This window comes from Canis lupus, chromosome 31 (assembly GCF_003254725.2).
Source record: "Canis lupus dingo isolate Sandy chromosome 31, ASM325472v2, whole genome shotgun sequence".
NCBI lineage: Eukaryota > Metazoa > Chordata > Mammalia > Carnivora > Canidae > Canis > Canis lupus.
This window is the reverse complement of record NC_064273.1, coordinates 17,743,334-17,769,463: the sequence shown is the minus strand read 5'-3', so window position 1 is coordinate 17,769,463 and position 26,130 is coordinate 17,743,334. Positions and strand designations below refer to the sequence as shown.

Below are 26,130 nucleotides of genomic sequence, written 5' to 3'. Positions count from 1 at the left end.
AAAATAAAATAAAATAAAATGAAAGCCTAGTCATAAATCTTTGTGGTCATAGGTTAGGTAATGATTTCTTAGATGGAACATGAAAAATATCATGAGTCCAATATGATAAGTTGGACTGGAACAAAATTAAAATCTTTTGCTCTTCAAAGAGACATTTTTATTCCAGAATAAAGAACAAATCTCTACACAATGTTCAAAAATGTTCACAAGAGCTTTTCATAATAGGCCCAGACTTAAAACAACCAAATGCCCATCAACAGGTGACTAAATAAACTAACTTTGTTTTATTCACACAATGCAAAGACAGAAACAAATTATAAATTTTTATTCATAGTCAACATATCAATGTATGTTGCCTGAAAGTGCTTAGTAAAAAATTAAAATTAATGTACGACTTATGCATATAAAGTTCTGGAAGTGCAACTAAATTATAGTGATAGAAGGTAGACTAACAGTTGCTTGGGAGGAGAATGAAAGAACAGATTACAAAGGAGCTTGAGAAAATCGTTGGAGGTTATGTAAATGTTTGTTTAGATAATGGTGACACATATGCAGGCACTTCCATATGTCAAAACTGTTAACATTTTGCCCTTTATATATTGGCATCATAACTACAATCCAACTATATTTTAATAAAATTGTCAACAAGGGGTATTTATTTCTCTAATTATTCTTAATAAAGAAAAATAAAATTCAATGTTTAATTGTTTAAAGGAAAAATTGATCACATGCTCTAAAAGCTATCCATAAAACAAAAATTATTAAGACAATGGTTCAATAGTTGAAACAAAGTATTTTATTATCTTTGAAATAGATTTACCTAGCCAGCTTCTAATCAACAGGTAGCAACAACAATCTCAAGGAATGTTCAAAGAATTCTCAAAACATTCTTTTACAAAGAAAATTGTTTCTTTTTGATCCTGGCTAAATAAGAGATACTGTATAATTTGCTGGTGAGCTTTATTCTAAACATATACTTCAGAAAATTAAACAGGCCAACCAATGTCTATACCTTTAAGCAAAGGAGAAATGCCTCTGTGATCAAAAGCAACTTGTACTTCGTTATATTAGTCCTTGAAAAAGAGTATCCTAAGCATGTTTTGTGTGTGTGTGTGTGTGTGTGTGTTAAAGTATTCATGCTATTAGAAGATCACAAGAACATGCAATTTGTACTGCAATATACAATCATTTGTTTACCCTATTGCTTTCTACCTATTTGAAATCAGTAATAACTAAAAATCTCATGTCATTATACATCAGCATTTCACATTATCTTGATATTTTTCTCCACCTATCTTTTGGAAATTTGAATTCAAGTTGAGGTTTGATTTAAATCTCTCTCAATCCCAGTGTTCTAATGAAGCATGAGCTCTGTTTTATTCATTTTGTGTCTACAGTCACTCAGTACCAATTCTAAATCTTAAACAGCTTAATGAAAAGATTCTCGGTTTGTTCCAGTATGGCATTTTAAAATTCTTTTCAATGAAGTTTTAAAACAGAACAGAAATTGTAGACCTTAATTTAACTTATTTATTTCATAATGAAAACTCAGGTAGGCATGCATGGAGGACAATTAAGAAGTTCTAGGATTGTAGGATGTGACTATGCTTGAGTAAAAGCATTTTTACATGGTTAAGTATAATGAAGCCCCACAAATTTCTTCCTTTAACCTTCTTAATTCACGTATATGGAAATCAAGGTCCCAGGGATGCATGTCAAACAACTAATTAGCACCAAACCTAGCACTGATATATTAACCTAATATTGCCTATAGGACCCAGTCAGCCTTACTCTGTTTTGGAAATATCAACAATGCTCATTTCTCATGAGCTCCACTTTTCTGAGTACTTATAGCAATAATTTAGTGGTAATTCTAGGATATATTAAATAAGCATTTAAATATTTACAAAATGCGAAGGAAAAAAGCCCTAAAGTTAAGTTTTATTAAGAGAATATGATGCCTACCATTTCTTTGGCACAGTGAGAAAAGGCTGGAAGTATTCTATGAACTGCCCCTCCAAACTGGTTGGGCAGCTCTAATATAAATCATGTTTTGGCACCCTTAAATTTTTGCTCATGCAGGTTCACATTTAAAAAAGTAAAAAAATAGTAAGGTAAATTTTGACTTAAAATACTTATTTTGAATTACAAAATATAAACAAAGATGTTGAAAATTTGAGAAATGTTCATAATTTGTACAAATGCTGTTGACTTGAAAAAGATATATCTATTAATATGTGACATATTAATACATATAAAATAATGGGAAAATAGCAGAAAATAGTGTTAGGAAATAAAGCTAATAAATAAGTTATCAGTATCACTTCTTCCTCTGTGCGTACCGTTATTATGGCTTTTTTTTTTTTTTTTTTTTTTTGCTGGTCTCTATTTTTTTAAGATGTATGGTGACAATAAAAGGACTTTCTTGGAAGTTCTCTACCTTTAGAAAATGAAACCTGCAATTTGTGAAATAATTATTTAATATCCTTCACATTTTTTGTAATTAATTGGCCTTTCCATGAATTTCTTAACAAGAACACTTATGAATATGTAAAATAACATGGATTATTTGTGTCTGTTCTTGAGGAAATATTTACTTTCTAAAGGCATTCTCCATGAAAATACATCTTATTTCACAGTTATTAATCACATTTTATCAATATTAATGCACAAGAAATTCTCCAATGTTTTGTCAATAAGAGCATCTTATACATCCCCACTATGACCGTTATGTCCTCTCAAACATCAGAGAATCTCCAACATTGATGATTCCTGAATATTCACTGAAAATAATATTAAATTTCTTCCTTTTTAGAAACATATATGTGAAATTATTCTAAAATCCCACTCAGTGATGGAAGGTGGATTGTGCATTAGCCTTCATATTCCCCAAATATTACATCTCCTTGTCATAATTCCCACTTACAGACAATAAACACTACTCTGATAAAATATGAATGCTGATACAATCATCTTAAAAACAGTATTTCATATCTTATGAGGATGCAAAATAATTTAACAAAATACACAGGTGATACACAGGACTATTACTATTATAAATAAACAGATAAAACTTTAAGAAGATACTGACCAATTACTGATAACTAATGCAATTCAAATTGTATTGTGTTTGGGTTAAACACTTCAAAAAAGAAAATCAAAGTTTTCAGGATAAGTAGTATCAAAACCATTAAATCTATATAGTACTGTGAAGTGTCCTATAACATCCACTAGATGTCTCTAAAAACTGACTTTGAATGCCAACAATAGTTCTAGAGCTATGCATCAAATCATGAACTACACAGGTATTTCGATGATCCTACCAAAATTCATACTTGTCAAAGCAGAAAAAGTTGTTTTAATAAACATACAAAATGAAAATAACTTACATTCAATATCAAGGTACATGCTCTTTTGGTGCCCTCCAATTCTACTTGCAGCTTCACAGTCATATCTCCCTGAATCTGACAACTTCACATCTTTAATATGCAGTGATGAGCTTCCATGCTGCCCTTTGACTTCGATACGACCATCTGGGCTCTGTTTACATCGATTCAGGAAAAAGAAAGATTTTACGCTTGTTTTGTGCAAAATTATGACCAAACATAGGGTGTTTATCACATATATAATAAACGAAAATAAAGTCTTACCTGTATTACTTTTTTAAAAACCAATGTTTCTGTGTTTATGACTTTCTGTTTTTAGCTTTTCCATTTTACCCACCCACTTGCTTACAGGGACACCAACATGTAGTAAAAACTTCAACACATATTTTATCAACCTCTTTATTTAGTGCACTCTTTGCTTTTTAAAAAGCTTGCATGTTCTAGGAAGGGCTTTGTTGGCTTCCAATTATGCTCTTCACAAACAGAATGGAACAACAATGCCCATTCAATTCTGGCTGAAACCCACCAGTGAAAATGATATTCCTCCTTCACTTTAGTTTCCATTTCACCATGTAAAGTCAGTGTACAAAGATGTATGGAAATTAAAGCTTTAAGAAGAATTTATATTTATTTTGAATGCATGAAACAGCACTGCTCCAAAGTCTGTTAGGTACCATATTTATAACAGATAAATTATTAAAAACAGCACTATGTAAGTCATTCTTAGAAAGTAAATGGAATCAACATGAAAAAGATTAATCACATGCCCTATGAATATTGATGCAAATCAAGGAGTTGCTCATAATCCAAAAGCCTAGAGATTATATTTCAAATAAGAATTCTTGTGTGCAACCTAATCGGTATACCTACAATTGTTTTCTTAAATCATTTAAATACCTTGATAGCACACATGTTAAAACAGAGGTAGTTAATTTACTGAATTTTACTTTGCACAATCAGGAAATATAGTGGTATCTGCCATTTTATAATTCATTTGTAATATGTACTTTAATATTATTGAATTGATTATTTTCAATATTTGAGGTTTTAGTGCCTCAATAAAAACTACATGCCATACATTTAATTTGAAATATGTAAGTTATTATGTAATAACATAATGGCTGTTTAATTTTCTATATAACTGAAATTCAAATGAATTTCAATATGTGTCTTTGTATCATTAAAATTTGTTTATTTTCTTTTATTAATATCAAAAGACTATTTTAAAGCTCCTTTTCAAACATGAAGTTGATTGGGACACAGTAGGATCACTTTTTTGCCTTCTAGTTTTATAAAGGAATGCAATTACTATACAATCATATCAGCCACTCATAATTCATTTACTATCATGATCGTAAAAATGGTTTTCAAAAACAAAGAAACAAAAACATGCAGGGAATGTATTATGTGACCCAGATCAGACCAAAAATATGCTCCTCAACTCTCAAGTATTGCTAAAAAATAGTAAGGTAAGGCTTTCAAGCAAAAGACATTCTCTTTTTTCCAATAATTAAGATGTTCAGTGGCCAACCCGAGTACATACTGAAGAGAAAAAAAATGCAGAAACTCACAGAAGTAAAAATTAGAATGAGTAATCTCAAACAGAATGGCCAATTTGTTATACAAAGTAACTACTTTTTGATAACTAAATGAGTATTATTTTCTTATCTTACTGCATCTCTATCATTGGACCCTACAAACTACCCTTCCGTCCTTATGTGCAAACTTCCCTTGGCTTTCAGGACACCCACACTCTATTGTGTTTTCTCCCAGTGTCACTTTCTGACTACTTGTTAGTCTGGGTTGAGGTTTCCTCTCTTTGGGGGCCCCTGTATTCTGTCCTGAACACAGCCAATGAATTCTGCTTAGACATTCTCATCCCCTCCCATATTAGCAGTTGTCATGACCTGTAGTCACTCTTTCTCTAGGCAAGATTCCTCTTTCCCGGGAGAGCTATGGAACCAGATATGTCTCTTTCAGGACATGCCCATTTGATGTTTCTCAACCAGCATGGGTATATCTGAACATATCACTCGGTCACCCAGCACAACACGATCTACTCCTGTGGTCTTTCCTTCCATGAATGGTACTAATTGTTTTCCATGCTCCATGGTAGACCATGTCTTCAGTCTTAGATCAGTTGCTAAGTCTTTATCCATTTACATGGTAAGTGATGATAAATCTCAGTTTATCATCTTGTTCAACATTATCATGTTCAATGTCTACCAACTGTATTTCCAGGGACCTATCTGCTCTCTGCTTCTCCTATTTGTAAGCTTAGTTGTGCTGCTGAGTTGGAAGAATGCTAACGGGCATCTCTGGGTTTCAGAGAGAACAATCACACTCAGGGTGAATGCGACTGAAAAAGATTCCCTGACTCTGCAAAAGCCATCAGCATAATGTTATTTCCTATGTTTCTTTAGCAAAGTCTCATTGCAGATGCAGAAATTATTTCTTGTGTAGCTAAGAATAAGTTTTTCTAAAAGCAAACTTTTAATTCTCCTAACAACTTCATGAAGGTTTCATATACCATGTGCTCTATAATCATGAATAACATTCTACTGACATCTGAATAAAATCCCAATGTCTCAGCCTGACATTTAAGGACTTCCATGTGACATCTCCTTTCTGTCTAAGACATCGATTTTTTGTTTAAGCCCACTTTATAATTTGGATACCATTAATTTGGATTCCAATTAATCTGAATTACTGTCATTTCCATAAGCACCCTCCATAGACCTGTCTCAACCTTTGCCCCTTTACCTCTTCTATGTTTACATGACAGGGTTCTGTCATCATCCCTTTAATTTCTTGGGAAAATATCAGTTTATATTCAAAATAAATCAACTGTTTTATATAATTATTAAATGTACTACTTTGAACTCTGTGCTTTTCTTAGAACACACTACTTTTTCTAATCTAATTGGAACTTCAGAATTCATCTTGTAGGATATTATAGTTGAACAAATGTGAGAACATTTTTATTTTTATGGCACTTTATGTTAAAGTCACCTGGACTAGTACCAAGAACAGGGCCATTATATTCTAATATCTTTAAAGCAAATTAAGTTATAGTGAAATTTAGATATAGTTGAGTAAAGGAAAAGTATTCCTCCAGTTATTATTTACTATGAATTAAAAATTTGCAGTTAGTAACTTTATTAATGTGATAAAATACCGTTTTAATAATACAAAACAAATTCTTCATTTTTCTATTACGAAAAGTATTGTTCTTTCACAGAATTGATAGAGAAAATATGCCTCCTTTGAAAATAAACAGGTCCTCATGTTATTACCTGCTGTAAATGATATGGTTTTTGACTTATGAAAAACTGGTATCTTTAAAAATTAGTATGATACTAGTAAAGATGTTGGAATTTAAAAGTTATTTTCAATGTATCTGAAATTATTAACAGAAATTCTGGAAGAACAGAATTTCTTTGGGAAAGTGTGTGATTCCCTGAGAAATCATAAGTCATTTTCAGACTTGACATTGACTCTGTAATAATTACAATGTGCATTTGTCTCAAATACTTACATTAGAAGACCAAAGTCATTCCTTCTCATATCTGACATTTCAAAGGACATCTTTCTCTTTGTGTTACAAAAAGGCATTACATATTTCTGAGAGAAAATTAATTTATATCTTGGCTTTGATTCACCACCTACCAAATATTCATGCAAGACATCTGATATTTGATTGAGACAGGTTAATGGGCATATTAGCTGTCCATCTAGTATTTTCAGGTTATATCACTGCATTAAGTAAGATGATTAGAAAGTAAAGTGCCTGACTATACAAAATTATTCCAATCCTTTACAGAAAGGCACTCTGATTTGACTTAATGTTATATTCTTTGCCTTTCCAAAAGGTCAATTTAAGAACTGCTTATTTGAATGATATTTCAATATTTTTATAAAATGGTTATTTATAGAGTGCACTGAAAAAAATGTTTATTGATAGTTTACTGTCCAATCAAGAATCATTTAATGATAAAAAAAAGAATCACTTAATGAAATACATCTATGTGATAACTACCTTCTAGAGTTTAGTTCCAACACAAATATTTTGTTGTCAATTTTAATTGCTGGACTGTTGAAATTATGCAATGTATCATGTTTACAGGTTGTTTTTGTGACCATACTGACCAGATATTTATTGCCAGGTTTAGAACCCAATTGTAGTATACAACACATTTGACGTGGTGATATTCCCTATCTGTATTCTATATACTGATGTCATTGGCCCCTTTGGCTGGCCTTTTGGGAGTTTTGTGAATTATGTCACTTAGTTACTCAGCAATTGTTTTCTTGTGCAATTATTCTACAAAAAGCACCCAGGCACTGGAGATACATGTTGAGCAAAACTGAACCATTTTTACCCTTTGGGAGATTAAAATTCGGCAGATATTAATTTGAAAAAATAATACAAACAAACTGAAAAGTACCATGTAGGAATGCCAAAATTCCATTTTAAGGATGAGTAAATGGAGGGGTGGGGTAGAGTGAGAAGAATGTTCCCTGATAAACGGAGGTTTGGATTATGATCTCAGAATAATGAAAGAGGAACAGTTTATAGAGAGAACTTAAAACTGGTGCCCCCAGAAGGCATATGAAGCAACTGAGAGAAGCCAGCAGGCACAGAGAAGAGAGTGAGGGTACATAGGCTCTCCTGATGTTGAACTGGCAAACAGAGACAGCACGCCGGACCCAAGACAAATACAGACACACAGAAACCATGCATCCCTATATCATACATTCTGTTTGCCTTTTTGTAATGGCATTCTAGCTTCATTGACTGTAAATTAAATGCAACTTCAAATACTTTGAGGTAATGTAAAAGCATAACTGTTAATTACATAAACAAGGAAATATGTTCCAAAGGTTACTGGTATTAATTTACTCAAGCTAACCTCTCAAAATTATGTTAACATTGGGTTAAGTTGAATAATTTCTGCAAGAATTTTAAACAGAAAGATTCTCTTCCTTCCTTATAAGATTCCTATACCTACTCTTAGCATTAATTTCTCTTTCCTCTGAGCTTGCTCCCAGCTTCTTAATTTTCTTCCTGCTCTGATTCCCTAAACTGAACTTTTGTACAACTACCCTTCTTTCTAGCATTGCAAAATCATATAAGGAAGAGTGATATGAACAATGTAATTTCTTAATTTACATAATTTTTCCCTAGGTTCTAATGCCCTCTTCTCTCTTTGTATATAGAGTCAATAATGTATTCAACAAATAGGAACTGAATATAGCGCAGATAGCAGGTAACAGTGGTAGTTAAGATACTATTTTAAATGTTCTACATTTATTAGTTCACTAAATCCCCAATTAATCCTAATACTACTACTATGAGATTTAGACTATTATTTTTCCCACTTTAAAGATGAGGAAATGGGGCACCTGGGTGACTCAGTGGTTGTGCATCTGCCTTTGGCTCAGGTCGTGATCCCAGGGTCCTGGGATTGAGTCCTGCATCAGGCTCCTTGCAGGAAGCCCTCTGCCTATGTCTCTGCCTCTCTCTCTCTCTCTCTCTGCCCTCTGCCTATGTCTCTGCCTCTCTCTCTCTCTCTCTCTCTCTCTCTGTGTCTCTCATGAATAAATAAATAAATAAATAAATAAATAAATAAATAAATAAATAAAATATTTAAAAAAATAAAGATGAGGAAATGGAGGAACAAAAACATTAAATACGCAATTTCCACACATCTTACAAATTATAGCACTGGATGTCAAGGCTGTCTGGCCCTGGAGTTCATATTTGGAATTACTTTCCTTATGTGGCCCTTTGCTGAGCCATAACTATGGGGTTGAACTACATATCTTACCACCGTGCTGGTTTCTGAGGACATCATAATGAATCAGAAAGGCAGAGCCTTTAGTCTTATAGGTCAAAGGGCATAGATGAAAAACATGACATCATAATGCATGCTGGTATAGATGAGGTTCAGGAAACACACATGATACAGTCTATGGAGGTGGGGGACAATGTCTTACAGGTATGTTTGTCTAAACTGAGATCTGAAGGATAAGTAATAAAGATGGGTCCAGCACCAGGCTGACTATATAATTATCAAGACCTACTGCAAAATGAAATGTGGGATATCTTGTCTAAAACTTATTGTGAATTTCAAGGCAACCACAGCAATACATGGAAGCACACAGGGCCCTTGTGAGTGTCAGGCTCTGCACAACTGTGCACACCACACATTGACAAAATTGCTCTGGCCAAGCTAAAAGAAGAAACAAAGGAGGAAGGAAATGGGAACTACATAGGCCTGAACTAGAAGGAAAAAAATGGCACATTCAGAAAGATGAAAGAAGCTCACTGGAACTAGAATACTTAATATAAAGTGGAGAGGGGCAAGAGATAAAGTGGCCAGAGAGGGACAGGACTGCTGTAATGAGGCTCAAAAGTCAAAGGAAGACCTGTAATAACATGAAAAGATGCTCAACATCATTAGCTACCACGAAACTGTCAATCAAAACCACAATACCACTTCACACCCTCTGGGCTAGCTGTAATCAAAAAGATAGATAATAGTATCAGTGAAGCTGTGGACAAATTGGCTGGTGGATGAGAATGAAAAATGGAGCAGGTGGTTTGGATAAAAAAAAATATGACAGTTATCCTGAATATTAAACACAGAGTTATCTTATGACTTAGCAATTACACTCACCAGAGAATTAAAGATATATATGCACACAAAATCTTATACATGGATGTCCATAATAGCATTATTAATAAAACCACAAAATTAAAGCATTACAATGTCCATCTACTACTGCATGCATAAATAGAATGATCTAGTCATACAATGGAATGTTATATGGCAATGAAAAGAAATTAAATACTTACACACAGGCTACAATATGGATGAACCTTGAAAACATTAGGCTAAGTGAAAAAAACTAGTAACAAAGGCTACATATTGACTGCTTCCATTTATATGAAATTTCCAGAATAGACAAATCTATGGATACAGAAGTATATCGGCAGCTGCTTGGGGAGATTGAGAGTGATGGCCAAGAGGGGAGGAATTTCTTTTTCAGATGATGAAAAATATTCCAAAATTGATTTTGTGGATAATTGCACAGCTCTGCAAATATACTAACAGGCATTTAATTGTATTCTTTAATGAGTGAATTGCATCCTGCATAGATTATTTGTAAATAAAACTGCTAAAAATTAAAGAAGGAATTTGGGTGTTCCATAAGCAATTGGAAAAGGATATGAAAGGTTTCAGGCCTACAAGGCAAATGTGTTTGCTCTTTGAAAAGATCATTCATGCTGTGGGGTGAAGGATGAATTCAAGAGGGAGAAGAGAGGCCCATGGAAGCATACTGCATGGATAAGGTGCTAAGAAAAGGTAGTGGTAGTGGAGATGGAGAGAAGTGAATACATTCTATAAATGCTTTAAAGGAGAATCAACAGTGTTTAGTGAATGATTGGATGAGAAATTGTGATGAAAGAAAAAGGGAAGAGAGTATTTCTAGGTTTCTGTCACAGAGCTCAGGATGGGAAATATTCTCTATCATTAGTAAACTATTGTATGTCTATAAATTATACATATGCATGCATATATTCATCTTTTATGATATGTACCCATATTTTAATAACTGGGATAATTCTGTTCCATATTATATTTTCAGTACTTTAAAATTGATATTTAAAATTGAAATGTTAATAAATGAGATGTTGATATAAAGTGAAACTAGAATAAACTCTTCACAGATTTTAATTTCAAAAAAAATTATATAAGGTGGGTTCCAACTAACAGTTGTCAAAATGATGGTTTTCAGAATGTGAACTGCTTATTTCATATTAATGCCCGAGTGTGATGCCAACTTTAGCATAACATAGCAGCTAAGACGGCAGAACCAGACTGGAAAGTTTATATCCTAATTCTGCCACCTACAACCTTTATGACCTGGAGTTAATTACTTAATTTAGTTGTATCTTAGTTTCTGTCTCTGTATAATGGGAGTGCAACACTCATAATCTGCTATGCAGATTAAACGAGTATTTGTAAAGAGCTTAGGATGTGTTATTACATGATAAATAAATTGGCATAAAACATCTGATATCCATATCCAAGAGATAAATATATAAGTTTATACAACATCCATTTCATTGTGATAGCGAAGGGTATTCTGTCTCACAGAGAAATAATAACTCTCCTATCTTCTTTTTACTCACCAGTGCATTACTACTGCTAGACTTTTCTCACAGTCCCATAGCTACATCCCAATTATTTATAATATTTTGTCAATTAAAAATTTGTAATATATTCAGTAAAGAACAAAATTAAAATAGGACAAAGAAACTACCATAGGAGAGCAAAATCCTACTGATAAATGATAAAACATTTCACACATAAATAATTAAATTACTGAATAATGGGATTCATATTTTATTATATCCATAATGCTAAAATAAAACTCTAGATATTAAATTTGTCTGTAATTGCCATCACATTTGTGGACAGTTTGCATGTATCCTTGACTTTGCTCTTCATCAGGATGACCTTCCCTATTCAAAGGCCATGACTTTGGTATGAAAGGTCAGTCTTGTAAGTGTTACATTGATATGAACTCAATGATACCATTCAATGGTTTTAAAATTTTAAGATTCCAATGATTATGCATCACCTTCCTGAAATTTATACTGGTCAAAGCCATATAAAGTAACATGACCCCATGTCTGTGATATTCACTATTACTTATTATGGCCATTCATTGTGATTAGAGCTCCAAGAAAGTAAATTTGAATAAGAGGAATATGCTTATAGTATAACTGACCATAATTCTGGCATAACTGTTGGCTAATCTGCCTGACAAGACTTATTTTTTGTTGTGTAATTATGTATGGCATTTTAATCTAACCTAAGGATAATGAAACAAAATATTTGATATCAGGATTGTTTAGAAAATGCAAAACACACGAATTTAAGTCATAAGTATGGGACTAGAATAGAAAGTCAGGACTTAGAATATACCACTGATTCAAAGTATCATCTATGTAAAATTCCAGTGGTTTTTCCAAGGTTAAGAAATCAAGAAAAATAGAATGGTCACTATCATTTCTGGAGTCTCATTTTTTTTCTGTGTATCCTTTATAATGGAAAATAAGATATGTAAGAAAAACTGGTTATCAAAAAATCAATAAGAAGTAATGAAGCCAAGAAGATACTCAGATCCAAAAATCACATCCTCTATTAAGGTAAAATTTAGTTTCATGTCATACAACCATGAAAAGACAGAAAAGGGTTGTGAAAAAATGAGGCACATTATACTCTAAACCTTCCTAGTCAACATTTATTATAAGATACTCAGATGTAGTGCAATGACTTATGTCACATAACTGAACTTAACTTGTGAACATTGATATCGTGTTATTAAGTCATACTGCTCTGGAAGTAATATGAGTAATCACTAATAAGCACAGATTCCATGATTTTAAGGCTTTGAAGAATCCATAGGTCACCTGGTTCCATGTTTTTTATTCTAAAATTTAAAATGTTTTACTATCTAGCACAAAGATAGTCATTGGAAATAGAAGAAGCACAATATTAAAAATACTAGAATTGGAATAACACAATATTAATACCTGTAAAGGTGAAGAATAGACATGATATTTCATTATACTGTTCTCTAATCTTTTGCCTTTGTTTTCAGTTACATCATACATTTACCATGGGAAATTATAAACAGCACAGTCAAGATGGATCTATTCCTTTAGATCATTTCCTGAACTGTTAGAACAATGTAGAGAAGATCTGAATCCAAAGTCAATACATAAAAATCCATAAAATTCTTAATTGAAAGGCACTGATATTTCAATGTCATTTATTTTGCTAGAGTTATCACAGTACAAGTTGTCTAATACAGAGTATTTACTCTTTGCTGCTTTTTCCCACATCTAGTTAGAATCATATAAGATTAGGTAAGCTCAGTTCTAGGTACATGAAAAATGTTATAGTCAATTATGTAACCAGTTTAAGGAGTATGGTAATCCAGTTCAAATTCTAGACAAAGAAGTTTTAAAAGCAGAAGCATAATATCAAATAGGAAGTAATACAATAATGTTATATGAAGTGCTTAAAAAATACCTGACATATACCATATATTCAATAAATGTTAATTGAGGTCACTATGCTTTTCCATTAGTATATCTTTATACAAATCCTACAAGATATTCTATAATGGATTTTTTTCCACTTTAGTATGAAGAAACTAAAAATATTTTGGGAACATTTTTCTTTGCTCTAACTAATGGGACAAATAGAGCCCTTATCCTATGTCATCTTTGGTCAATACTTAAGACAAAACAAAACAAAACAAAAAAAAGACAGGACTACTGAAAGAATATATTAGTCTGTTTCCTCCATATACATTTGAATAAGTTATATTGTTCTTTGATTTCACTAATCTTTTCTTCTGTAGTATCTTTTTTTAAAAAATTCTTAATTTTTTTTTAATTTTTTTCTTCTGTAGTATGTAATCTGCTATTAATTCCATGTTTTTTTTCTTTTTTTACTTCAGACGTTTCCTGATCTCTAGAATTATTTACTTTGTTTCTTTTGTGTCTCCTTATTATGCTCATGCTTTTTTTTAGACAGTATATATGTAAAAAATACATATATGATTATTCTTTTTTTTTTTAGATTTTATTTATTTACTCATAAGAGACACACACACACACACACACACAGAGGTGCAAAGACACAGCCAGAGGGAGAAGCAGGCTCCATGCAGGGAGCCAGATGAGGGACTCAATCCTGAGTCTCCAGGATCACACCCTGGGCTTAAGGTGGCGTTAAACCGCTGAGCCACCCGGGCTGCCCATATATGAATATTTTTATCTACTATTTCCTACGTCATTAATGGATTTGTTTATATTAATTGATGTATTTTTGTTTGCTATTCGTTATATATTTCTTGCCATAATTTTTGATAGGGTGCCAGACACTTTGAGTGCAGTGTTTTTTTTTTTAATTCCTTTCAGTGTGTTTGGTCTCTTCTCTGAGACACTGTTAAAATCCTTGAAAACTATTTTATTCTTTTGAAATTTTAAATTTTGTTAGGGGAGGTGGGAGCAATCTTTAGTTCAGGACTAATTTGGTCACACTACTAAAGCAACATTGTTCAGTATTCCAGTGGTTCTTTCTATATCTCTGAATAGTCTCTCACACATACACATATTGGTACTCAGCTTAAAACATCAGGGAAAAATACTGAAGATCTTTGGACCTCTCTGTGTGTGAATTTCCCTCTTTCCTACAGAGCTCTCTCCTCTCTAGTATTCCATACTGCGAATTCTAGCACCATGGATGACTCAAATTTGGAACACTGTTTCTTCAACTAAGAGAAACAACCAGACCATTCATCTCTTTGCTGTAGCCTGGAAACTCTCCCGACATTATGCTTGAGCAATCATAAGACTCATATCATTTGTTTCTCTTCTCTCAGGGATCAATGTGCTGCCCATAATGTCATAAATTGTACTTGTTGTTTAAATCCAGAGCATAAATCAAGCCCTGCTTTATCCATTATAAAAGAGAAGCTCTAATAGGTAATTTTTAAAGATTTATTTATTTGAGAGAGAGCACAAGGAGGGGCAGAGGGAGAGGGAGACAAGCAGACTCCCTGCTGAGTAGGGAGCCCAACATGGGCTCAATCCCAGGACCCTGAGGCTGTGACCTGAGCCAAAATAGAGTCTGATCCTTACTGCCTGAGTCACCCAGGGGCCCCAACAAGTATTTTAAGTTGTCACTAATTCCACACGACCATCAGAAAATTTACCTATTTACCCTCCAATGATCACTTTTTGTCATAGATATGAAAACTCTTAGAGTACACATCACTTTTAACATCATTTTCATCAGACTGAAACCGTAAGTTAAAACGTATTTTGTTAGGAGGAGCTAAAATGGCAGAGTAGTAGGAGGACACCAGCCTTGTCTTATCCTTTCAACACAGCTAGATAAATATAAAATCATTCTGTATACCCAAGAAACTGATCTGAGGGCTGACAGAACTGTACAACTAGAGGTAAAGAGGCCGCATTGTGGAGGTGCAGAGATGTGGTTTGGGGGGAGAAATGGATTGAGGGTGCTGTGGAGGAGAGGGAGCCCTGATCACAGAGAGAGTGAAGGGGGAAGGGACACATAGGGGATCACACAAGGAAAACACTTCCCCAAAGTCACTAACTGGGAAAATGAGAGGAGCTGATTTTTGTGAGTTTTTACCACCAGCCAGGCTCAAAGAGTGGAGTTTTGGAGGTACACACAATGGCTGGTGTGAAGCCCCTGAGGGCACTGCAGTGCTCTTGTGGATAAGGGCAGATAGCCCAGCGGCAAATGGCATGATGTAAGGATGCCCTGCGACATAATGGGAGAGAGGGTTCCTCATCTTTGGAGTGGATCTGGGATAGGTGGCATTTCCTCTCTGGGGACAAAAGAGCCAGTAACACCATTTCTCTCCCCTATTCCTCAGCATAAACTAACTTCAGTTAGCAGCAAAGAGCCAACATTGGCTGCCTAAACTGCATACACCAAGTCCTGGCCCCTAGGCTCTGCAAGTGCTGCTCTTCTTGGGCAAGTGTGCCTGAAAACTAGCACAGCGGGCTCATCACCCAGAAAACCAGCACAATGCTCTCCCCTCCCCACATGCACCACATCTACTGACCAGAGAGCTCTGCAAAGCTTCAGCTCTAGTGGAAATAACATCAAATCTCTTTTTTAACAAGCAGATTAGGGCACATCTAGTTAAAACTCACCACACTCTGGCCAAAGTCCAAACACTTCCTACTGCAGGCAAGGAGAAATTCTGCAGAGGGCTGACCTGAGAGAAAGAGCAGCCAAAACACAGCAGCATAGTGCACACAGCACACACCTGAGACACAGAAGTGCCAGGCCCTGGACAGCATATGACCTCTTCTTAATAAAGCCATTACTCTCAGGAGCAGGAAACATAACAGGCTTTCCTAACACAGAAAGAAAACAAGGACCTAGACAAAATGCCAAAACAGAGGAATTCATCTCAAAAGAAAGGACAAGAAAAGGTCAAGGATTTAATTGAAACAGATATAAGTAATATGCCTGATCCAGAATTTAAAACAATAATCATAAGGATTCTAGCTGGGCTTGAAAAAAGCATAGAAGACAACAGGGCATCCCTTACCACATAGATAAAAGAGCACAAGTCTAAAAACTAGTCAGACAGAAATAAAAATGCTATAACTGAGATATAAAACCAACTGGATATAATGACCACAAGGATGGAAGATGTAGAGGAATGAATAAGTGATGACAATAAAATTATAGAGAATGATGAAGATGAAAAGAAGAGGGAGAGAAAAATATTGGATCACAAATGTAGACTTAGGGAGCTCGGCAACTCCATAATGTGTAAAAACATTTATATCATAGGAATCTCAGAAGAAAGAGGGAAAAAGAGGCAGAATGTTTATTTGAGTAAATTATAGCTGAAAACTTCTCAATCTGGGGAAGGAAACTGATATCTAAATCCAGGAGGCACAGAGAACTTCCAGCAAAATCAATAGCAGGCCAGCACCAAGATATATTGTAGTTAAATTTGCAAAATACAGAGATAAGGAAAAAATCCTAAAAACAACAAGAGAAAAGTCTCCAACTTACAAGGGAAGTCAAATAAGGTTAGCAGTAGACCTCTCTACAGAAACTTGGCAGGACAGAAGAGAATGACATGATATATTGAATGCGCTGAATGGGAAAAATATGCGGAAGGATACTTTATCCAGCAAGGCTGTCATTCAGAATAAAAGGAGACATAAAAAGCTGCCTAGACAAACAAAAAGTAAAGGTGTTTGTGATCACTAAACCAGCCCTGCAAGAAATAGTAAAGAGAACTCTTTTAGCGGGAAAGAAAGATGAAAAGCAACAAAGGCTAGAAAAGAACAGAGAAAAATCTCCAGAAACAAAGACTTAAAAAAGTATTACAATGGCACTAAGTCCATATCCATCAATAACCACTCTGAATGCAAATGGACTAAACGCTCCAATCAAAAGACATAAGGTATCAGAATGGATAAGAAAGACTAAGATCCATCTATATGCTGCCTACAAGAGACTAATTTTAGACCTAATGATACCTACGGGTTGAACTTGAGGGAATGGAGACCATTATCTAGGTAGCAGATGACAAAAGAAAGCTGGAGTAGCCATACTTATATCAGACAAACTAGATTTTAAGCCAAAGACTGTAACAAGAAATGATGAAGGGCACCACATCACAATAAAGAGGTCTATCCAATGAGAAGATCTAATAATTGTAAATATGCCCCTAACTTGAGAGTATCCAAATATATAAGACAATTAATAACAAACATAATGGAACTCATGGATAATAATATAATAATAGTAAGAGACTTTAACACCCCACTCAGAGCAATGGACAGATCATCCAAGCAGAAAATCAATTAAGAAAACCATGACTTTGAATGACACACTGGATGAGATGGACTTAACAGATATAATCAGAATATTTCATCCTAAAGTAGCATTCTTTTTGAGTGCACATGGGACATTCTCCAGAACAGATTACATACTGGATCACAAATCATACCTCAACAAATACAAACAGATTTATATCATACCATGCATATTTTTCAAGCACAACACTATGAAACTTGAAGTCAACCACAAGAAATACTTGGGCAGTTGAACATAGGGATAAAAAAAAGGATGGGGGAGGGGAGAACATAAAACCAACTATGGTAGAGAATCAACTATGGTAGAGAATAAACTGAGAATTGCTAGTGGGGAAGAAAGTGGAGGGATAGGATAAATGGGTGTTGGAGATTAAGGAGGGCACTTGTGATGAGCACTGGGTGTTATTTATAAGTGATGAATCACTAAATTCTATATCTGAAACTAATATTATACTATATGTTAACTAACTGGAATTTAAATAAAAACTTAAACAAAAAAATAAAGGGAAGAAAAAAAGTACCTGGCAATGTATGTGTATGTTTTTCCTTCCTTTTTAAATTACATCATGCAAAATATATATTTAAATGTCTACATCATTGGATATATAAGAAATCTTATATAGCTAATATATATAATTATTATATGTGTCACTAGTATTATAGCAAATATATGCTCCTTTTTGAACAGGGAGCTATGCTGAGTGATTAAAACCTTATTTCAAAGTCTCATAACCAGGCATTGGGTAGCTGTGTTGCTATTTGACTCATAGCAAATGAACATAATTATCATAAATGAAAGCAGTGTATATTTATTGGAAATGCTTTATATAAGGCATGAATGTAAAAACCAAAAATTACTCACTATGCACCAAAATACCAAAAACCACAATTTCATCAAATCATTACACAGACACAGAAACAACCTATCTCCAAGAAATGGCTAAAAATTAAAACTGTATGTAACAAATATATAAACTCCATTGAGCTGCTTTTCTTTTGGTTTGGATTTTGCTTGTTTTATAGCAAATAAAGTAATCCTCCATAAAGAATAGGTAAGCTACAAGAAAGAATGCATATGCAAAGAGAACTTTTTATTATTGTTAGAAGCCTTCAATTAAAGAGAAGGAACTCTTCAGAAAGGATATAATAGAAGTTATTAAAATGATAATGCAAAGGAGGAGGAGAACTAAAAATGTTTGATGGGATAAATGAATCAATGCTGCAACCTGAAACCATGAAAAAGAGAAGGTACTGTGTGGAATTTGTCAAAGACATTAGGAGAAGATAAAGCATCTTGTATTTCTATATTGTAGTAATTTTCCTTAAAACAATCCAAAAATTATAAATCAGAAATGCCTGTGGTGAATCTTTACAGTGTTCTGTATCAATCATTAGACCATGAAAAAATTAAGAACATTATCATTAAAGGGAGATCTGGTGAAACTAAATGCCCAGGGATCAGAGATGGTCTGGGAAATTATACTACCTTGGCTACAAGACATAAAATTGATGAGAAACAGCTTTCATCAAGCCTCTAATTGTGTGCTGGAATATGCAAGCATAAGAAGAGGTCAAATAATTATAACATAGGGCAGAGTGTTGTAATTTTATGAGAAGGTACTAAAAAAGCATACTATTAGTGAATAAATATGTAACGTCCTATATCTCAAAGTGCTGATCAAAATAGCCAGCCAGGCAGTTTTCTTATAATATAGGAAGAGATGGATAAGGCCTCAATAAATCTCCAACATCTCCATGATACACATACAAAAAATGTGCAATTTAATGGCTTGATAATCTCCTATTTCTATTCATTTTGTGAACGGGATCCCCTTAATTATCACCTTATCTATCACTTGACTCCAAAGTGCATTTTAATTTATGGATAAACAGATTATTAACTTACTAAGTAATCAAACAATTATATCAATTCATTCAAATTTTGATCAATAGATATGCTACTATTACTTTAGCATTACATGTCTCTATAATTAAAATTTGTTCCTGAATCATCACAGCTCCTATGATAGATACAGTGAACTTCAGAGTTGAATGCAAACATCCAGAGAGGAAATTAACTCTCGTGTTTTAGAGATATTTAAGTTCTTAAGTGGCTCTGAATTTTGTAATTGAAAGAACAGTGGTCTGCAACTTATCCTTAGTTTACATGAAGAACTCAATAATTAACCAAAATATATTCAGAGTTAATACCTGTTAAAAATCAACCATCTATTATATAGACCTCAGTTTGTCGGTCAAGGACTCTCAGAAGATTCAAAAGTAATTGGAAACTGTAGTCAGTACATCAAAGATTTGTGACAGTTTTCACTACACTTATTACTTGCTATGTGCAGTTAATATTCTAGATGGATATAGTAGACACACTATTGAAAAACTTGCAATATTCAAGGATTGATGGAGGAATGTGAAATTTTACTTGGTTGAAACTAATTAATCTTAATAGTAGGACATATGGGAAAAAAGGAGATAACAGAGATTGGAAGAGTGGCCTACCTACAGAGACATGCAGGTAATAGAAGGAATTTCCAAACGATATGAGAAACTACTGGAAGCTTCTGAACAAAAGAATGATATTATCTGGCTTGTTTCAAGTGAAGCAATCTAGCTATTTTAAGGAGACTAATGCACTGAGATCTCTTCAAATCCATTGTAATAATCTAGGCCAAATAATTATGATGGCTTGGACTAGAGCAGTAATAAGTAGGTGTTAAGAAATGAACAAATTTTGAATATATTTAAAATTGGGCTAGAAGATTAAAGAAAGAATATGGGTGTAATAACAGATAACAATCAAAGATAACTCCAAGAATTTTAGTCTATGTAACTATAAGGAAAGTGTCACCATTTAATAAGGTTGAGATGATGGAGGAAGAAGCAAATATGAAGATAATGGACAGATCTGTACTAGATATTTTCACTTTAAACTACGTATTTAATATCCAAATGAAGTTGTCTGGTACATGACTGGATAAAGACTAGGAAGTAGTGAAGAGGTCCATTGGTTGAGATTTAGAGTTTACTGGATCCAAGTGGTAAACAAAGCCATAAGACTAGATGAATAAGTCAAGGGAATAAGCATAGAGAAAGGAATTCAAGAATGGGCCCCAAACCAAGGCCTTTAATCACTTAGAGGCCAATTAGAAGGCAAAGATTAATCAAAGGGTACTGAAAGGAGAGAGAAGTGTGGCAAACGAAAACCCAGAAGTATATTGCAAGCTAAAGAACAAGATTTAAGCAAAAGAGATAATTTCATTGGGTCACTGTTGTTACTAGGTAGAAAAAAAAGGGGGGGGACTGATAATTTACCACTGAGTTTTAAGAAGATGAACATTACTGGTAAATTTGTCAGAGAGCTTCAGTGGGGTGATATGATCAAAGCTTATGTTCAGGAAATAATTGGAGGAAAAAAATTAGAGCAAGGTTAAACAACATTTTTAAGGGATTTTGCTGACTACACAGGATAGAAAATCAGATGGCATGTGGAAGCTATATGAGATATCTATCTTTCCATCCATCCATCCATCCTCTGCCTGTCTATATGTTATACACACATATATTCACATATATGAAGGATATGTGTAGTAGGTATGTGTGTATGTTACAGATATACATATAAAATGCATATGTTTTATATGCAATATATAAATAAAAGAAAAATAATAGAATATTTTTGGATGTTGACAGGAATGATAAATAAGGTACTGGGTAAAAATATTGTTGAGAATAAGGATCTGAATTACTGGACTGATATTCATATGTTAGAAAGCATACTAGGAGCCATGTAAAAAACTCAGATTTTGCATTCATGGTAACATACAGGTTCAGATATGTATGAGTGTAGATGTAGTAGTAGGAATTTGTTAAAGTTTTTTTTTGATTGCTTCTTAATAAAAGAGCAGATCATCAGCAAAACTTTGGGGATAGAGGAAATTTGCAAATTTGAGGATGTAGGAAATGAACTGAAGATAGTTGTCTAAAACTGGTCAAGAAAATGGACCAGAAAAATGTGGAATGAATGGTACACAACAACAACAACAACAAAATGCCCACAGGGTATGCACCACAACTTTAAGGAGAGACCATTCAGAATGATTACAAGCTTTTCCTCCATGTAAGCTCAGCTGTCCTACCACATGTGTGGAATAGATGTGGAGGTTAATTAAACCATGAGTGCTGTTTTGCCAGAAACATTTCACGAAGCCAAAAAAAAAAAAAAATTGAGCAATGCGTATGAAGTCCTAATTATAATAATAGACAATGAAATTTTAGGCTGGGGATTAAAAAAGGTGAGCAAGATGAGTGGTCTAGGTCAGGGAAAAAACAGTAGAATCCACAAATATTAGAAATGCATTGCTTCTACATATCTGATAGAGTATAAATACATTTTTCTTATAAGTATATGCACTATTAAATATGCATCTAAAAATAATCTGAGGATAAGAGATTTAGAAACTCGAAAGAACTTTCTGTGGATTACAAAGCAACAGTAATAATGCTGCTCCAAGATGTAGATCATGACAATGTAACATTAATAGCCAAAACTGATTTACATGTAAAACATTTTTGTCCCACCCTGAACCCCTATCATAAACACCAGTGCTCAAAAGATGGCTGAACACAGCTATTATTGAATATCTTTGTTTAATACATCATTTAATTTTACTGTTCACCTCTGAGTCAAGGGCAATGAAGGCACTGCAGTAACTATGCTAAGGTAATTTTCATTAAAATGTATTCAGTTTTATTTGTTAATTATTGTGAAAGTAACATTCTTTTATGCACCTGTTTTTGTTGGATGCTTAAAGTTGACAACGAAATACATCAGATGTATTATTTTTATGCAAGTTGTTTATTAGATATTGGATTAAATATTTTCTCAGATATGCTGCATTTATTATATAGTAATTTGAATTTAGTTTTCATATATATTATTTTAAATCATACCCAAATGACTGCATAACTGTCATGCATTTATTCAAATTTGCTTCATCTTGTTTCTTGAATTTTGTTAATATTATTTACTAAAATAAAGAAGTTACAAATACCAGAAAATTTATTTTTTGGTCTATTAATATTCACTGACACCTCCATATTTCCTTATAGCTATATGATTTTGTATTTTTTCGGGGACAGTACTAGATTGCTTCATAAGAAGAAATAAATATCAACTGAACTCGATGTAGGACAAAGTATTTACAAGAAAAAAATATTTTCTGCTACAAAGCCATACTAAAATCACTTTCAGTATATAAATGATATGTTTCCCCAGAACAATTCCTGCGAAATCGTGAACTACTGTTATCTTACAAACCTGATGACGGCTTCTTTCAAGTAGAAATTCTTATAATACATTTAAAAATAATAGTTCATTAATAAATAATGTTTTTTAAAAGAATAATGACACTCCTATTTTTAAAATATTTCACCGAATTTTATCAAAAGTAGTTTTTAAAAGCATATGTTGAACTTATGGCTTGACTTCTTTGATAATTGTTATTCAAGCTGTGGGCTGGAAACAGAATTTCAGGAAGCTGTAAATGATTGAAAACCCACCTCTCAGCAAGCTCAGTAGCATCCAGGAAGATTTCCAACCTGCCTAATTCTATTCTACCACCTACATCAGATGGGGGATAGAAGTATCCATTTTGCCTATTGCCCAGCAGGGACCTATAATATTGCTCTCAGAGCACTAGTATGAAAAAATGCATTAGGAGGACCTTAAAAATGTCATTCAAATACAAAATCCTTCAGAAAAGCCCATTATCTCTACAAAGGGAAAAAAAAATACAGGCTTTAAAATCTACAGGTGCCAGACTTATGTTCTTTGGCATTCTTCTCTACAATCAGAATTGACTTTCCCCCCCAATGTAAAGATTTTACTAAAGTAATCTTAATTTTTCTTATAACTGAGTTGTATGGAAAAGCTATATAGAAAAAGGAGATTGCAAACACTGCCTCACTATACTAAGTTATTATTTCAATGTTGTGACTTATACATAGCACTAATTCATAACACTGTATTTTAAATGAACTGGGAATACCAAAGCTAACGTAGTTAGGAACCCATGGGTTATGCAGATTATTTTTTTTAATGTATCTTACTCTATGGATAGCTCCTTGAGATCCTCTAACGCACAGCACATTAAAAGAAAGGTGTTCCTTTCAGACATTGATTTTGCAAATTGCGCTAGAGGAATTCAAGGAAGCATTCTTTCATTTGAAATTTAACAATTTCATTATCTGTAATCCTTGATTCATGGAAAGTCTATGCCTTTTAATAACTTCTACCCTTTTGTCATACGATTACCTGCATTAAGCAATACAGCTAGTTCAACTGTATGTATGGATGTCTTTAAAATATTTGAACAAATATATCATCAGTGCTCTTTCAATTTTGTACTAAAACATTTTATTGATTTTATTTGCCTATTTATTTTTTTACATTATAGTTCTCACCTTGACCTCTATTCCTGTGTTTTTGTTTTGTTTTATCGGTCTCAGAATCAGGCACTAAGAATTGCCCATAACTGCATGCCAAATGGATCTTCTAGCTTTGGTAAAAAGGTATAAATAAAATTCATCATAAAAGTGATAAAAATACAGCTGTAAAAAATTTGCCCAGAAGTATAGCTACTTAAAAGATATATAAAAGATACAGACATTCTGTCCTTCATACTTAAAGATGATGCTATAAATATGCCATATTTTAGCTTTTCATTTCACTAGAGTATTTATAATAAAGTTCAGATATTTGAAACTCTACAGTCTCTCTTTTAAATCAATAATTGTGGATTTGTTGGTCTTATTTTGGTAATTTCTATTTAAAGAGGAAAATGAAGTTGAAAATCTTTCATTTTTCCTTATAATACAAAGACGCAGCCACTTATGCCATTGTTTTTGTTTTTGTTTTTAAATCAGTCTATGCAATTTTTATCATTCTGGAGCAAGCGGAGTGGAGATATTCTATGAGAGTAGACCTACTCTCCAAGGTGCATGATACACAGGCCAACCAGAAGAACAAGTTGAACTGGGTCTGCGATAGCACAAAAAAATATGCCAAAGCAATATCTGTAGTCTTGTAAAAACGCACTTACATACTCAAAATTGGTATTTTGGATGTGCAAATTGCATAATTCAGAATTGCATATTCATAGGGAAAAGACTACTGATTTTAAATATGCTTTGATTCCATCTCCCTCCGAAGTTGTATGCACCATAATGTAGAAGATTTTTTTTCCCACTGCTGCATTCTTTGTACCTAGCAGAGTTCATGCAAACATAACAGTTCTCAGTAGTATTTGTTGATAGCTGTTAAATGAATTTGGGTAAATGATAAAGAAAACATTAGTCATATAAAACCCTATCACTTTAAAGATTATTTTACTGCTTACATTTTATGAAATTTATCTTTTTAAGAAGTCATATTTACTTTAGAGTTAAAAAAAAGAGAGAAACACAGAAAAGGTTAATGTAATCTTCTCATTTTAAATATAAAAGATCTCAGAATTTTCAGTGTAGCTTTTCATGTGATGTGAAACATTCAATCCATTACCTTCTGCTTTTCATTAGAAGGGATTTAAATAAATCATTTTTTAAATGGGAAGTTTCCCGGGACACCTAGGTGGCTCAGTGGTTGAGCATCTGCCTTCAGCTCAGAGCGTGATTCTGGCGTTTCGGGATCGAGTCCAGCATCAGGCTCCCTGAGAGGAGCCTGCTTCTTCCTCTGCCTATGTCTCTGCCTCTCTCTCATGAATAAATAAATAAAATCTTAAAAAAAAAAATAGACTGGACATTTCCTTAGGTCCAAAGCTGTACATAGATAAAAAGTAATAATATCCCAAAGCATAAAATAATAATATAATAATGAATATAATCATGTAATAAATATATGCTGAGATATTTAAATTGTTATAAAATTTAAAGTGTCATATTTTGTTCAAGAAGTTGTATGAAAAAAAAAGTTGTTGTATGAAAGAACTGCCTATCCTTATTACTGCCAGAAATCTCTTTGACCTGGTATTTTAGTCTACAAGAGCATTTTAAGTAAGTATTGTCCAGATCACAGTGTCTAAATACCTGGAGAAATTTGCTCACCACTTCTACAATATTAAAATAGAAAGGGACATTTCAGTACAACTATGACTTCTGTACATAAGTGCATAATGAAATGTTAAAGTATTCATACTTAATTATTTTTAATCTTAAATTTCAGTTTAAATACTGTGAAGTAACAAAAAGCAATATGGG

General features: G+C 33.4%; 1 protein-coding gene and 1 long non-coding RNA gene across 3 annotated transcripts in view; one reads left to right on the top strand and one right to left on the bottom strand.

The window, feature by feature from the left end:
• NCAM2 (neural cell adhesion molecule 2) overlaps positions 1-26,130 on the bottom strand; it is a 515,217-nt gene that overhangs the window by 135,306 nt on the left and 353,781 nt on the right. For both annotated transcript variants that reach the window (XM_025449670.3, XM_025449671.3), the window contains exon 9: positions 3,390-3,540. In XM_025449670.3, coding sequence (XP_025305455.1) covers positions 3,390-3,540 — 151 coding nt within the window. The remainder of the gene's footprint in view (positions 1-3,389; positions 3,541-26,130) is intronic.
• LOC125754121 (uncharacterized) lies at positions 9,304-13,220 on the top strand. The gene is made up of 2 exons (XR_007407550.1): positions 9,304-9,388; positions 13,068-13,220. It is a non-coding gene; the product is annotated as an uncharacterized LOC125754121 (long non-coding RNA).